This window comes from Puntigrus tetrazona, chromosome 15 (genome assembly GCF_018831695.1).
Source record: "Puntigrus tetrazona isolate hp1 chromosome 15, ASM1883169v1, whole genome shotgun sequence".
Classification (NCBI taxonomy): Eukaryota; Metazoa; Chordata; class Actinopteri; order Cypriniformes; family Cyprinidae; genus Puntigrus; species Puntigrus tetrazona.
Window position 1 is genome coordinate 141,624 of NC_056713.1, and position 17,406 is coordinate 159,029.

General features: G+C 36.1%; 1 protein-coding gene across 1 annotated transcript in view; it reads right to left on the reverse strand.

Annotated features, from left to right (window-relative positions):
* Positions 1-8,968, reverse strand: part of LOC122359153 (leucine-rich repeat-containing protein 7-like) — a 51,964-nt gene extending 42,996 nt beyond the window's left edge. Inside the window, 1 exon segment of the mRNA XM_043259373.1 lies at positions 8,377-8,968. Within this exon segment, the coding sequence (XP_043115308.1) occupies positions 8,377-8,401 (25 nt within the window). The 5' untranslated portion in view covers positions 8,402-8,968.
* Positions 8,969-17,406: the final 8,438 nt, after the last annotated feature.

The window sequence follows — 17,406 nt, forward strand, 5'->3', positions numbered from 1 at the left end:
TGTTTGCATAATATATGTGTATGTTCTGTGTCTTCATGTATATATAAATGCACATACATACAGTATGTATATTTTTAAAATATTTACATGTATTTACATGTCTATATATTCATATAATTTATATTATAATTAAATATATTTCATATATAAACATAACATTTTTCTGAAACATATACGTGCATGTGTGTATTTATATAAACATAATCAATATACACAAATATACCTGGCAACCAACGACAAAAAGTGCATTCATGTCATGATGCCAAGCCTAACACGTTGCATACCAAGCAGAAGGCATTTTTTGCTGTAAAATTTCATTTTGGGGTTGAACTATCACTTTAAATGTCTGTGAACGTTGGGAAGAAGCAGAAACGACATGGCAAGGTGATGAACTGTCACAAGAATATAGTTCCTTCAACAGTCCAAAGTAAAATTTTTGGACCCAAAACAGAGAAGCTTTGTCCCATAAAGTTAACGTCTTGCGTAACTTTCCTAAAGATGCATTAGACACAATGACAATGACAAAGAAGCCAATCTTTCTGCCAAACACCAAGAGAATATGCTCAAAACTCAAAGTTTAGGCTAAGCATTGTAGATATGGGTATTTTAGGTCACCTTGATGGAAGGGAGTCCTAGCTGCCTATGTGGATCTTGGGGCCCGGGGACAGTTGCGCTAATGGAGACAGATCCAGGACACAAGGCAGAAGAGAAGGAGCTTTTTTTAGACAAGACAGAAAGGAAATAGAACAGGTAGCTCACCCTTGGAATCCTGCAACTTTTCACTTTCCTCAAGAGTCTGAGGATGGCGTCTTTCATGCTTCATTGAAAAACAAGACGTTTGGAATGGAGTGATGGCGAGTAAATAATACTAGAATCTTTATTCTGAGAAACTATTCCTTTAAGACAAAGTTATTTTTATAATAACTGCTCCCTCTAATACAATGAGAGGGAAATGCAGTGTGACATGCCATTGTGTGGATGCAGAGACAGAAGCAGAAATAGCATAATCTCATTCAGGCAGCAGCATCCATGTTAAACTACAATGGCCTTGATACGGGAAAGAATCAGAGTGCCACAGGCTCAGACCTGATAAGCAAACAACATCCACGCTGGTGGCTTATAAGCCATCAACCCAGCACTGTAAGTCTGTTTACAAGTACAGTAATCTCACTAGCATTATAAAACACTGCGACTGGGCCTACCAGTGATATTGGAAGTCGTTCGCAAGCTGATAGAGGGTGACAACTATTAATTTCCCACTTTGTGCAGTATTCATGAAATTCAAAAGAAAAACAAGTTCCTAAACACCCCAGTAAAAACTAATTAAATGGTAAGCTGATTGCAATGACTTTCTTGTGCCGAGTTAATGGACCATGTGCTCTGGCAGTGAATTGAGAGATTCCATGAGCCCTCTGTGCAAGCACACGCTGGAGATAATGGAAAGCAGTCAAATTTTAAAATGCTTCAGCTGGAAAACATCCAACAGGCAGCACCTCCCACCATTTGTAAAATTACAATCTGAAAAATAACATAAAGATAACCTCAAACGTTTTCTTAAGATTATTTTGAGGTAGAACGTGGATCTTAAGGGCAACATGAAATCAAACCTGATACTGTTCATTTTCTCAATCGTGTCATGATTAAAATTAAAATAACATAAAATTCTAGTTGATACATTAGATTGAATAAGAACTATCAGCAAATATGTCTTGCATTTCAAGCTAGAAATTTGTTCATCACAATTCATGAATTCCTCTCTAGCTGCCGATATTATGTCAACTCTCATTTATTATTACATTTATTCTAGCTGTCTGTGCAAGGTACTATGTTACTTCATGGCGTAATGCAATCGAGTGTTTGCCGCTTCAGCTTGTTATGATGTTAATGTTATCTAATGCTGCACTGTTAGTATAATATTTTGTCTCTTAGTGATGCTCATAAAATAATAGTGTGAGATTGTCTCATAGTGATAAATTTAATGTTTTTTTTTTTTATTTAGTTACACTTATCCTCATTCAAATATATCCGTATGGTCTGTCTCATCCCCTTAAAGGGATAGCTCAACCAAAAATAAAAATGCATCTTCAGAACACAAATTAAGATTTTTTTTTAATTAAATCTACTACCAGAATGCTTTTTGTGCACAAAGATTTTAATTAACATTTTTTTCTCTTCCCTTTCAGTCTTCAACCTGCGTTCACAATAGTACCTTGATGCAAAAAAAATCTATTCTTGTAGCTTAATATGGTTGAACCACTAATGTCACATGGACTCATTTCTTTCTAAGTTTCTTGGCCATAAATGTGTCAGTTGTGTTGCTGCCTATGCAGGGTCAGAAAGACACTGCATTTCATCTTAATTTGTGTTCTGAAGCAGGTTTTGAAAAACATGAGGGTGAATAATTAATGACAGAATTTTCATTTTTGGGTAAACTATCCCTTTAAGATCATCTCCGCAATTCAGCATTTTTCTGCATTCTTTTAAGGTTTAGACTAAAAAATATGGCTTATAATTATGTAGTGAAGCAACCAAGATTCTAAAATAAATCTGGAATCTAAAATGTATGCCATATTTCTAATGTTTGTTTGTTTTTTCACTTCTGAAATACTTTCTCCATAACACAAAAAAAATAAAAATGTACACCAAGCTGAACATCAAACCTTACAGTAAGCGAAGTACTGGCCAGCAATCAAAGACAGTCTAATTAGGATCCCACGTGTGACACAGTGAGCCATAAGACTACGACCCAAGTAACGGATTAAAGAACGATGCACTGCATGTGAAATCTCCATTTGTAGGGTCTTATACAAGAAAGAGTAATCCCTTCTGACTCTCCGCATTAAACTGACTTAGACAGTACAGATTCATGTGGTCACAGGCCTACACATGGGAGGCTGATACAAGAGGGCAATGCCAAAGGAGAACCTCTCATCTTAAGGTAGCAGAAAAGAAAATGAAAGCTTCCGTGTAAATGCAGCAGTACACAGCCAAAAACACCACATAGAGGACAAATATAAGTATTATAATATATGATATAATCTAATAAGACATAATAAGACTAATTACTTTTCAAAAGTTTGATGGTAATAGGTTCTGAACTTTTAGAAAATATCAAATATCCTTTTCAGGAAGTTAAGTCGAATTTCTAATATATAAAATAATAATAATAAATAAATAAATATTATATATATAATATTAAAAATAAAATAAATTAAATTAAATTAAATTAAATTAAAATTTGGTTGGTTTGGAAACATAAAATAATGCTCATAAAAAGTAAATACAAATTGAACAGATTATATCAGCTATCAGCACTGCTGTGTGAGCATGAACATATGTGTCAGCAAGAATTCAACCAGCTAGCACAGATGGAGATAATCTTAAGCATAACCACATCCTGCCACATGAAGACCAGGTACTTCATCTGAAAGTTTAAATGGTTGAATTAAAAGGTGTTCAAATTAAATGCATTATATCATTAAAGTCCACAGGCGGCAGCAGCCCATGCATGGATTTATCACATCATATATTATTTCTTAGGCACATTTAACACTGACCTACTTATTTCTGATTGCTTCAGTATTAGAGAAGAGAAAAAGTACAAGGCTGCTTCAAGTGGAGCTTCATTTAACAAGCTACACACACACCTGCAAAGAGATAAAATGCTTTACAACGCTACTGAAGCAAAGGCCCACTTCACTCAAGCTGTGCGTTACCAAAATATCTAACTTTAATGCTTGCAGTAAAGAATGAAGATGAAAATACTAAGCAGGAAAGCACATTTTCACAGCAAGCTTATTAAAAAGGGATCCATGAGTAGAACAGCATGCATAAAAATCCAAAACACCGAATTCACGTAAAAAAAAAAAAATTCAGTTCTAATAGTTTTCCAGTACAACGAAAAACTTAAAACAGAAATAAAGCATGCAATGCATTCAATTGCAACTGCTGAAATTGTGACGTGGAGTCAATGCAAATGTGTTTCAGAGCAATGTTGTTTGTGATTATCAGAAAAAAAATAACATTTGAACAGTTTTAATTTAAAGAGAAGCTGATCTAGAGAAGTCATAATGGAATGAGTAAAAATGAATAAAAAGAGTGCTTGCAGCAATATCCACATCTCCTAACAGAAATTGAATAAAAGCCCTCAGGTGCAGCCTGAATTCAGCACAGAGATAGCTCAGCACCATCCATTCATACTTAAAAACTAACAGAAGCCATCTTTGAATGCTTCTTTTATAAGAGCTCTGTCAAGTTGCAAAAGCTAATGCACTGATCAAAGCAGAGGGAATCAATCATCTTTATACAAGTCAAATTTGATTATTACAATTGAGTTACGACATCCTTCCAATCCAAAGAGGTTTCAGGCAAAAGTAATAAATTCACATATCTTTATGCGCTTAAATAATGCTTTTTTTATGTGTATCAGCACACTGTTTACTCTGTACCTAACATGACATTATGATTCTGATGAGGCCCTATGGGCTTTCTTTTCTGTATGAGAGACTGCCGGGTTTCTCTAATCTCAGAGAATGTTACGCTGTAAGAATGTCAAACTGCAAATTCAGCACATGCTGCATGGCAAAGTGTACATAACTAAACCTCTGTATTATATTGTGACTCTTAAATAATTAACACTGCTGATATACAGCTTTTTTTTAAAACATTTGTTACATTTACCTGATTTCACCTTACTGCTGCTAATGGAAACAGCTAATAAATGACAACATTTACACATATATGCTCTGCAATGCAATACAGCTTGAACAGCTATCCGATGGTTTTACATGAACTGTTTTTAAACGCGTAACCGTACAAATCAGCTTTCAGAAGAGTGCAGGGGTAAAACATTACCTCGGTTTGAGTTTGCAGCTGTGCTCTTCTACTTTTACGTTTTTTGGTTGAATAAACTCATCCTCAAGCCATGTATGACTTTCTTATTTCGGACGAATACAATCAGACAAATTGTAAATGGCAGTGAATAGGTGTTGAGATTCTGAAGCCCAAAGAAGTGCATCCATCCATCATAAAAAATACTGTGTGTGGCTCTGGGGGGTCAAACATGCCTAAATACAAATTATATTAAACACCAAACGCAGTCTTTAATCTAAACCTCAGCAGACTTGTATAATTAAAATGTGAGGGGGAAAAGAGTTGCGTCATGTCCTTAGACATACTGGTAATGGAGTGAACTGTTTCTTTATTGTCAATGCCTACAGGCCCATGAATGGCTTCTGACAATGTTGCATGAAACCTCAAACAAAACATAAAAGATTCAAAGAACTGACTCAATAGGGGCAAATATAAAGCTCATTTAGCTAATTAAGTCTATTACCATAAAGATTTACTATTATGGAAGAAGTGACAGGGTCAATTTGAGGAATATAATAAAAGGAAATTACAATTTGAGTTTTCTAAGGTCATCTAGCTCTTGCGTACATGGACACTGCATTAAAAAAAATGGACCTGCATGGACTGAATTTATCTTATAAAGCCACTTCTATGCTTGATGTAATGGCAGCCTAAGGCTGGGAAAATAGTCTTCATTGTAAGAAACCTTCAGAAAACAGAACAGGACACAACTGCGTACAGACCAATGTACTGTAATGTACCTTAATAGCAAATGGAAGCAGTGAGCCGCAGACCACTGGGCAAAACTCTGGGCAACATGAAGGAAAGCATTAGTCTTGCTTGTGTTGCACTAACACACAAAGAGAAAAACTTCTAAGGTTAGTAACATTACATAACATTTTGAGACTGGCATTCTTTCAAAATCAGACATCACACTTCAGTTATCATGACATCTTCCAGAAATACAGACAGAATCATGCTGCTTGAGACAGAAAAAAGGTTATACACTCACTGCAAACCATCATATTTAGTGTCTTAAAGATACTTATATAACTCTGCTGCGAACTCTTAATGAGTACAATTTACTCACAACATTTAGGTTACTCTAAACGTTTAGTTTATCATTTCATTAAAAGTTTAGTTTTTTTTCCTATTTTTTTAAAAACTTGATTGTGCCCAAATACATTTTAATGCACCTTTATACAACTGCACCTTTATAAAAAAATATGCACGAGAGAAATGGACTGAATTCAACATGGCCCAAGTGAACCACCAACAATACTCAGAAGAGCTAAAACCTATTTTAATTTTTAATAACAACTTCTGCATGTCCCCATAAGCTGCCATGCTTTGATCAAGCATACATAATTAAATGATTCAAGCACAGGGGCTCGTGAGTATTCCCCCCCAGCCTCAATTTTGTAAGTTATTAGCACTTAAAATTCTAATTTCATGGATTCTGAATCCAAATTTGAGTTCATCTAAAACGTGACTTGGACATGTCAAATAAAAGTTACTGCTTGATTGTTTTTTTAATGACAACACAGCTTGGCAGAATCTTTACAACAACTAAGAGAATGTGTGAAATCGCCTTCTTTTTGCAAATTCCTGTCACAGTAGCAACTGATGAGATCTATTCACGAGACAGACCGCGCTCAGCAGGTACAAGGCCCAATCCAGACACGTAAACCCAGCTGCAGCGCGAGCCGGTCCTACTCTGCTGATTGGACTATTTGTCTTTAGAAGATAGCTGCACTGAAGGCCTGAAAAACCTAGAAATAATCTTTTTTATACAAATACGCGGACAGTGGTTGGCATTTGGCAGCAGGACAGTCCATATCAGCGCCCTTGGTGACAGCCTCCGTTCCCCCCTGCTCTCTCCAAGCTCCTGGAACAGATCCAGCAGGCCTTCCAACTCCCTCCCCTTCCAGCGGAGGGCTATTTATCTCCTGACAGCCACAAGGCCCATCATACAAACATCTCTCCACCGGCCATGCCACTCAGCTTTTGTTCAGCCGTCACATCGGCTACGGTCCTATTTCTCTGGCAGAATGAGGCACTGCCACCCCTAATCTGCTTACACCTGTCCAGCAACTTATCTGCGGCACGCATACCTTCTCAGAATATGGCAGCTTTGCATGTAAGGGTAATAGCGTTGTCTTTCTGAGCAGACCGAGAAAGTAACACAGCAGCAGCTACGTTAGGAAATATCTTCTTAAATGTTTCAGGAACTGCAGGATGACGGACATACTGTAGCATTATTGCCATGGGTAACTAATCAAATAATCGAGTGTTGTGATGTATTGCAAATAAATATGTCAAAATTGGGCAGCAGTGTACCTTAAGAACATTTACTTTAAAACTTCTGGAGCTTTTCAAAAGATATTTTGACAAAACTCACAGCATTTTTAACACTTGGCCTCTAAGATATTCTCAGAAAGTCTCATCCAGAGTGTAAATTATGGCAATAATGGAAATTACATGCAAAATGGTACATATTCTATTCTATTAATGATATTTGATGAATATGAATGGACTTGTTGGGTTAACCTTTAGTACCTGTTTAAACTACAGATGAACTGGGTGGTTTAATGAGGTCCCGGCATAATGATTTAATGCTGTAATATGTGAAGAAGAGGTGATTTTGCAATTCTGGCATGTGACCTCACATTTTTATGTACCGTGTCAGAAGGTGCAATATAGAAAACGATGGCAGAATGTCATAGCCACATGTTTCCACAGCACTTTTCTGTAATAAAATGTAAAGACAAATCCCAAAATAGACAAAAGAAAAACCCTTAACTAAATGTCAAGCTCTGAATCACTTGACTAAATGTTATGTATCATATTTAAAAGGCTAACTTAACCGGTTCAAATAAAGCTAAAGTGAATCTGTAAAACATTTTAAAGCGGTTATACTGTAAGAGCATATTGATCGAAAAGTCAAAGTAAGAGGCAGTTTTGAATTTGCTCTCTCTCAAAATGCTAAAAACCAACAGGCATCACAGCACTTTCTTAAACACCTGTTTGATATCTTTCTGAGGTCACTGCATACAATGGCAAAACTCTCAATTTGGCAAAATGCAAAATAGCTTTGTTACAAAGGACGTTTGTTGTACAGTTTACGAGGTTCCTCGGGGGAAAGCATCTTGCTATCTCAAAAGTACACAGTTTCAGCCTCTCCGAGCCTCACCACCTGTTTTAAAGTAACCAATTAATTCATTGCAATTATTTTAGATATTTTAAATTCTACGTATTTCATTTACATATTTAAAAAAGAGTGCTGAGGGACATAAACGATAATAACCAGCACAGAAACTAACTGTGTTGCTCTGTTAGTAATCAATTTAAAAGACGAAATTAAATAAAAATACATTTTCGATCTTCCTAAGCAGAAAGCAGCAGAGCATATGGGGGCCTTTAAAGCGTCACCCTAAATGTTTCATCGCGTGCATCTCAATATTACCAGATAACCACCTTTGCAATAGCCCGTTAGAATCAAAAAGACTCGGTCAGGTTACTTACACTGAAGCGTTGAGTAATTGTCCATTAGACTATTTCTACAGATTGTTTGGTACTCCAGCAGTAGGCTAATCCCAGAGACACGAGTCACATCACACGACGCTTCGGTCTGTCCTCCGCTCCAGCGTTTCCCTTACATCAATGCAGCACTGAACGGACATAATGCGCTGAGCACTGACAGACTGCTCTACTGATGTCTTACTGAGATCAAGCGAAAAAAGAATTATGTTCCAAAGCATTTAGGAATCTGTGTATTGAGCCATTCCCTCCCGTTAATGTGGAGGAATGGAAATTCAAGTTCATTGCCAACGATTAAATCGTGTCTGCTTCTCTCGTTACGCATATTCGATGAAGCCCATAGACGTCTCTGTCATGACAAGTGACATGTCGTGACGGGAGTCTGTAGCTACGGCCCGCGCGCGTCTTCTTGCATTCTATCCATCTTGTCCCTTATTTCTGCTGAATGGATTAAAAATCCGGCGCGCGGCGAAATAGCGGATCCAGTTCCTCGGGCTCGCACGAGCGCAGCGCGAGACTCTGTCCCCGGAACCGGAGAGCAGGATCATCAGTGGGGGTGATCGGAGGAGAGGAGAGGAGAAGAGAGAGGAGTGGTCTGACGGAGAGAGAGAGAGAGAGAGAGAGAGAGAGAGAGAGAGAGAGAGAGAGAGAGAGAGAGAGAGAGAGAGAGAGGAAAACCGGTATGACGTGACTCCGGTACTCGGGAACGACACTATCCCGCCCATCTGATCATTGTTTGTTTTCTCTTTTAAAGATGGAGGAACGTGTCTCTTACTGTACTGCTATTACAAAACTTTACCACGAAAACTAAATAAGCCTAAATATATAACAAACTAAATAAGCCATTGAAATGTGCTTTTACGCGCGCCTACGAAGTGCAAGTGGTGCTAGTTGTTCTTTAGTTCGCTTTGCACCTGTTTTGCTGCCTGTTCAAGTCGATCAGCTTCTAGCTGCCCGTATAGGGGATGGACTGCATGTTGTGGTAAAGAAAAGAACATTGCAACTTTTATTTTACTCAGGATTGGCGTGATATCTTATTTCAGAGAACTTGAAAGATCGTTTCCATTAAAAAAACTGCCCAACTTACCCATTCTCATAGCAATATGCAATTTCTCAATTTTGGACAGCAAAGTAAGCAACTCCTTTACAGTATACCTATGTTCACAGACTGGCACATTTCAAAATGCTGACCATTTTAAAGTCATGAAATAGAAGTTGTGATCGTCTTGTTTTCCACACTGTGACATACCAAAGTGAAACTATTTTTTTGTACATTTTTATTTATTTATTTTTTATTTATTTGTCCATTCATTCAGTTTTTTTTTTTTTTTTTTTTTTTTTTTTTTTTTTTTTGGAAATTTTACAGATTGGAATTTCATGGTGAATTGCGTGTTTGTAATATCACCCAGCATTAACTTCGAACATGCCCAGGTGTGAATGAATTGGTTTTTAAGGCCAACAGCCATGTATCATAATCAGATCTATTTACAACCATACACACCATACACTGACTCTCTAAATAAAACTATGACTGACACCCCAGTCCTCAATTCAGAAAACTAAATGATTTTATTTATGTTACACTGAATTCACCTTTAGGATGGAAAGCTGTTAATGTATTTCTAACTTGCACTGTATCTGTCCCCATGCACAGACAGTACTGTTTTTCCATCTGTATTGTATTTATTTTTATGCTGTTTAGATTATTGTATGTTTGACACAAAGTTCTTCTACTATTATTAGCTGAAAATGTTATGACCTTCTCCCTTGTTACGTTATAGGATTATTTTACATCCTTTTAATTTCTAAGAATGACAATAACATCCGTTAATCCAAAGAAAAAAGCTCATTTCTTGTCATTGTGATGATTAGAGTTTGACTACAACCAACTTCAGTCATTAACTGGTAAAACCAAGAAACAAATTTCCTCAGGATCATTACTTCCTTTCCAGTCCACCAGCAAACGACTATTTTGGCTATTACCATAAAGTCTAATCCACTCTTCATCTTTATTTAAACCCAGAAACATCCACTTAAACCAGAGAGGCTATCTACCAACTTGTAAAACAACAAACCCATTGTTTTAATGCGATGTTTAGGGCTGGGCAAAGCTGAAATCAATGATACCACAATACTACACTAGAGCAATAAAGTAGAGCGGCCTAATAACAGCATATCACTCTCTAAGAACAAATGAATAGACAAAATGAGAGAAATTAGCAGAAAATGTGAAAACACCCAGTTATACCTAGAGAACACCTAACACCAAACTATCTACAGGGAAAGAAATTATTTTTTTAAAAAATGTACTTTTAAAGGTCTGTATTTTTTTTTATTATTCTTACTCTGCTAAACCTTTGAAAGTAGAGACATTGAACATATGAATCCTTCCGTCTTGGGCAACATATCAATTATGGTCTTGAAACATGTTTAGAAGGAGCCAAGATTTCCCAAATGATAACTTTCAATAATGCCATTAATCAACATTATAATATATTATGTTCAGCAGATAATTCGTTTTTGAGCTTCCAGACATAAAATCTATATAAAAGTGTACATATTTTATACATTTGTCCATGTAATATCTCACTGGATAAAAACACCCTGATAGTACAGTACCTTGAGTCTTCAACTATGAACATGAGAAAGTGCTTTTGAGAGTTGCCTGCCTGATTTCGATAGCAAGATTCCCAGAAAAGGATTTTTTTTTTTTCGAAGATGACTTTTCATTTGGTTTGCTCTTCATGATTTCAAGGACTTCCGTTACATTTCCAACATACAGTACATAAAGGCAGGTTCAACTCTTGGATTACATGGACAACTGCTTTGTAGCTTTATATATACATGTTCTGTGTAAAAAAAGTAGCAAAGTGCAATTCATATATGCATACTAGGAATGCAAGTTCCTTTATTTCCTCCATGTTCTAGGTCAAGACATTGCTAAGACTGTTCAGGGAATTGCTCAAGTATACCGTATAAATAGTTTTTCTTAACTTACTTGAAGCATAACATCGGCTGGACTGTCTTTTTTGTTTGCAGAATCAACATCTTTCCATTTCAAAGTGAGTACAGGTCCCAAAAAGGAAATAAATATAATTTCTGTCATCATTAACCCATATGTTCTGTGGAACATACACAGAATACATTGACTTTTTTATGTTCCACAGAACAATGAATGCAGTAAATCATACAGTTTTTGGAACAATATGAGTGTAAATTATGACAGAACTTTTCTTTTTCTTTTTGATCTCACTACACTAAGAATTGAAAAATATGCTTTAATACTCAAACAAAAAGAAAATGTAGCTTCTAAATAAAAAGAAAATCTTAAATCGAAAGAAAATGTAGCTTCCAAACGAAGTCTTGAAGACGCTTTAGGCGTCCACTATGCAAATGAAGCACCTTACATACACCTTTCTAACGCTCGGATGTGAATAACTTTATATGTCTGTGTAAGCCAGGCTTAAATTGTACAATGCTGACAACCACTGCAGCAACACGGCTCATTTGCATTTTTTGGTTTCATAAAAATTCCCACAAGGATACTCAAGTAGTGACTACTTCATTAAAGATCTGAACAGCCCATCTCTATCTACTGGGGCCCTTTAGTGCTTAGATCAGGATCTTGGCATAGCACCTCAGCGAGAAGCTTTATGTGTTTTAAATACGCTGCTCGCAGAGTCTTCTCAGTTTCACAAGGCTGTCAGATCAGCTAACTGAAGTGAACGCTCTGAAGTGACAGTGAAATGTACCTGCTACTGAAACACATTACACACCCAGAGATTTGTCTCTTCATTCTTTCGCCTTATTTTACCCGACAGACATTCCTCTGAATGCAGCAGAACACACCACATCAATAAAATGCCCCCAAATATTCAAGTTTAGTCAAACACAAGAGAAATCATGAAATATAAATGTATTCATTTATCCACCAGGAGAGGGGATAATGATCTTTTTTTATCTTCTTTCATATTCGTATTATTTCATTTATATTACTTTCAATTCATCAAAGCAGAATCAAGGCTAAAAAGTGTATGTCGCTGAAATACCTGCTGACTTCCAAGGTTCAGAAATGTTCTAATGGTTGTAAAATTGAACAAAAAAAAAAAGTGATTTTTGCCAGTATTTAACTGATCGAATAATTTAAAATAAACTAAATCCCTCATATTAGGAATTCCTATATATATATGAAGCACTAAATGTGTCTTTTGGTGATATTGATCTTGAACAATATTTCCATGAAGACTCATTAAAACCAAAGCAGTGGTATGTACTTTTATCAAAGCTATTTGTTAACCCGCTCAGAATACACCTCCAGTAATGTCCAATAATCTTCAATTACGAGCAAGCAGGTTGTCAGGGGTGAAAAAGAAAGGGAAATTCTTTCAGAGAAGCGATTAAAAGAATTCAGACCCATGATAATATATTGATTCTAAGGGATTTGATCATAATTAATCCCAACATGGCTATTATCACTATGCTCTTCACTTTGCATTCAAACGCCCAGCCTCCTGCTCTTTGCATAATAAAGTATTTAGTGTTTATTAAGATTATGATTAACTGCTGAAATAGATTGGGATGTAGAGGGAGAGGATGCACCTATATGTCATTCATGTTAAGTAAACAAGTAAAATAACGCAAACTGTACATTCAGTGTAGAAAACAAAAAGATGTTTTGCGTTCTCATGACAATGTTTGAGGATAATCATTCATTATTGTTTCATTATTGATTAAAATTACGTTGAAAAGTCCATGGCGGATTTTACGATACTCTATGTAGTGTGGGAAAATACCCTGCTATTGGGGTTGATGGGTAAAACATATTAAATATAGGTAAAAATGTTTTAATTCAGAATATTTTTGTGGTGTGTTTTGCTCTTTGTCTAGCATTAGACAGCGTAAGACCTCGCTTCTTAAAGGAAACACAAAATACGGTGTTGAAATGACATGAATGATCATGTTTTTGTGTGAAGGTACAGAAAAAAGCCAACCGAAATTAGGGTCAAAATAGAGTTTCTTACGTAAAGCTTTCTACTCAAACCATAATAACTTCTGCTAGTCACTCTTTTTTCGTTCTTAGTCAGGTTAAAGACCTACACACGTGGGTGAAAAGGATTACTATCTAATTTCAGTAATATTTTAGCTGAGACCTTATTGTATAGTCAAATGTTTGATGAACATAAACACATATCAGTCAGTTGCTTTGTGTGTTAGAGGACTTATTCCCTCAATAAAGACACGAGCACACACATTGTAGGGGTCATGACCCTTAAACTACATCAATTCAACAGTAAAACATGAGCATTTTTTTCATTAATGATGACCACATTGCTGAAAAAATGCTTTTGTAGATTAGATTTTTGTCTTGTTTCCAGCCAACGTATCTAAAAATTCTTGAATCAAGAAGAAGTATTGTCTTGTCTTCAGAAAAAGTCAAAATTGAGTCCGTTTTTGCTTAGAACAAGCAAAAAAAATAATAATTCTGTTTGAAAATAAGATTATTTTGTTTACCCCATTATTTAGCTTGTTTCGAGCAAAAACCTACTTAATTTTTACTTGCTTTTTCTTAAAACAAGACTATAATTTTTACTTTCTTTTTGGCTGAAAAAAAGACGGAAACTTGTTGCGGCGCACAAAGCACATTTCTTCTCTCCCTGCACACACACACACACACTATATCTTTTACAGCACTTTCTGGACCTTCAGGTGTGTCTGGGCACTACTTCCTTCTTCCACTCACTAAGGTGAGCATACTTTTGTTCAAAAATAAAGGACCCCTGAGGCTGTTTACTGCTACTCCAAAATGGCTGTCTTCATGGCCCACCATTTCCTTTCCGAAAATATCAGATAAAACAGATTGCTTGTGAAGAGACATTACAGTCATAACAACTCAATTTCACCTTTCCTCGCTGTCTCATAACATCACAATACAGAACAAAAAAAGGAAAAATATAGAAGGTAGGAGAAATGCACTCAGCACTCAGTGTGAAACTAAAATGATCCTTTATTTTTTTTATTTTCCAAACTTTTCAGCTCATTCAAATACACTTTCTATGCCATGCTTTCTATGCTTATTCCTCAGCCTGATCACACCAGATGGCAAAAACGACTTTTGCCTCAAACTGCCGCTTATTAATAGTTAGCAAGGTAGTTTTAAGTTTTTATATGAGTTTTGTATGAAATCGGGAGGATTTAGATTGCCATTGACTGCCAAGTAAAAACACATCCACGACACGAGGTGTGCTGTTTTAATTCAAAACACAAATACATGTAGGTAATGCATGCTTTGATTTGAATGAAAAAAGCTCATCTAACTTTTGGTAGTCAGTCTTTCTCTTTATTCGGATTACAAATTAGTAATGAATCGTCCACACCAGTAGAGTCCTGTATTTCTGCCCGTGAGACAATGTTGTTCTACTCAAGCCGCAAAGCTTTCATTCTGCTTTAGGAACAGAGCTGTACTTTTCCTCTTGCAATATTCCAGCAGTAGGAACAGCAGTGTCATTTCGCCTAAACTGATCTGCTGTCTTTGTGCCAAGGGTGCATCGCTGTTTATCTGCCATAGGAATTCGCCTTTATTTCTGCAAAGAAAATGTTTTTGACTGCTGTTTTTTGCTAAGGAAGAAGTGCTAGCCTACTAGCTCGATAGCGGGGCATTTCAAAAGGAAAATATTTTTCTGACTGAAAGCAATATTTTCTATTCACATAAACATGTGGCAGACGTGTGCGCGTCTAACGATGAAAGGGCGTCTCGTGCCTAAAATAGATCCTTTAGCCAACACCTGAGAATACATTGTGATGACATGCCGATTCATCCTATATGCAGGTGTGAATGTGCAGACTCAGTCTTTCCAAAATACACTCGCTATCTAATGCTCCATTACTTAGGCTTGATGACAGCATGGCGTCACACATCAACGGCCAAATATATATCTCATTTAATTGAAAAGAAAGATTATATTTATACTGTCTATATAAAGCTTCTGAAGCGCAATTCTGTGCCTCATCTGAAGCAGGAATCTCATCCCTGCAACACTATTTGTACTTAGCTTCCCTGTGGGCTCTCTGTTGCCATAGCAACCTCCTTCTCTCCATTCTTTCTGGGTGAGAGCTGAGGAGATGGATAAAGTGCCTGAAGAGGAAGTGTAGGACAACAGGATTAGGAACTAGGTCCAGATTCTTCAAAGAGAGCAAAACAATGATAAAAAAGGGCGCCAACTTTTGTCAGCTAAGCACATTTTCCACAGGGACAAAGGCGCCTACTGACCAATATTACAGTACGCAGTGTAACATGGTTGTAAATATCATTTATTTCAGCAAAACACAAAATAGAAAGATTGTGGAACATTATTGCAATTTAAAATCACTTTTTGTATGCATTTAAAAATATGATTTATTCTTGTAATGGTAAATGTGAATATTAGCGGCCATTATTCCAGCGTTACATCATCCTTCAGAAATCATTCTAAGATGCCGATTTAGTGCTCAAGAAACATTCATTTTTATTAGAAATGAATGAAAACATTATTGCGCTGCTAGATAACACTACCATTCAAACGTTTAGAGTAAGATTTAAAAAAAAAAAAAAAAAATGCATTAACTGATTAAACATGACAGATGGGCAGAAATATGTAGCAGTTCTCCAATGCTGAAAGGGATGCTTCCAATGTTTTTAACATTGATAATGAATGATATGAAATATTGAGCACCAAATCATAATTTTTCGAAGATCGTGTGGCGCTGAAGACTGGAGCTCAGCCAAAACAGGAGTAAATTATATTTAAAATATATAAAGTATTCAATGAAAAAAAATGTATATTGTAATAATATTTCACAATATAATTTTTTGCAGTATTTATGTTTATCAAATAAATGTGTCCTTGTTGAGAAAAATTACAAATGTGAATTATTCCAAATGTTTGACCCACAATGTATGTATATTAGTTGTTGTATTCCTGGATTAATGCCTAATATTACACATAGAGTGTGTAAGTGTCACATTAACTGTAAAGTTCACCCAAGATATCATCATCTGTCACATCTTAATATTATATCCCATTTCAGGGACATCCCTATATTACGCAGACGCACTTTGAAGCTAACATTGTGATTTGTCCCTCCAGGTGGGGCTAGTTTCTGGCATAATGTTAACATACTAGTTGAACAGATGCATATTTATGTCAGATCAGCTTGTGTAACAGATGGCATGAATATAACATGGAATCCTGAGGCCCAAAGCAAGAGTTACACAGTGATAGAATTCACCTTTACAGAACTGATTTGGACAACTGCACGGGCCAAACGGATTTGAATGCAAACAAACGTTTTGTGCACACCACATATCTCTGCTAATCTCAGCTGTCTGAAGCAGACTGGTTAATCACTCGTCTGCCTGGCAGGGCAATTCTATTTGGCAAATCTATGCTTAAAGTATTCCAAGAACCGTCTCTGGGGTGCTCCAAGTCACTGTCTTCCCTTCTCCTTTGTTATTGTTTAATTATTAGGCAGAATTCATTCCAGTCAGGCAATAGGATTAGCCTTTCAAACCCACTGCCTGTCAAACTAAACATCTGATCTGATTTGTTCGGATGAGAGTTAAGGATGTAACAGAAGCCTTTTGAAAGGCATGAATAATGATATAAAAATAAAGGAACATTTTCCGGAATAGAAGAAAATCAGACTCTTTTTTAAGCACGAGAATAAAGCAATAATAAACTCTGTAAATATTTAAATAATACGTTTAAATTGGTGGGCCCCATTGCAATGTACTTTAATGGTGCCCGAAAAGTATGACAGTAAATCAAATCATGATTTTTATTATTTTTACACTTTTTAGATAATAATCTTTTAAATCTTTTAAGCAAGATATAATATTCAATAATATGCTTATGTGGCTCAAACCTAATCATCTTTCTTGAGTGTCTTAGAAGATTTTGTCTAGGCTTTTAAGTATTAAAACCTGTTTCAGTCATGAACGACTCAATTAAGACTATTTTTAAAAACTGGCCAAATTAA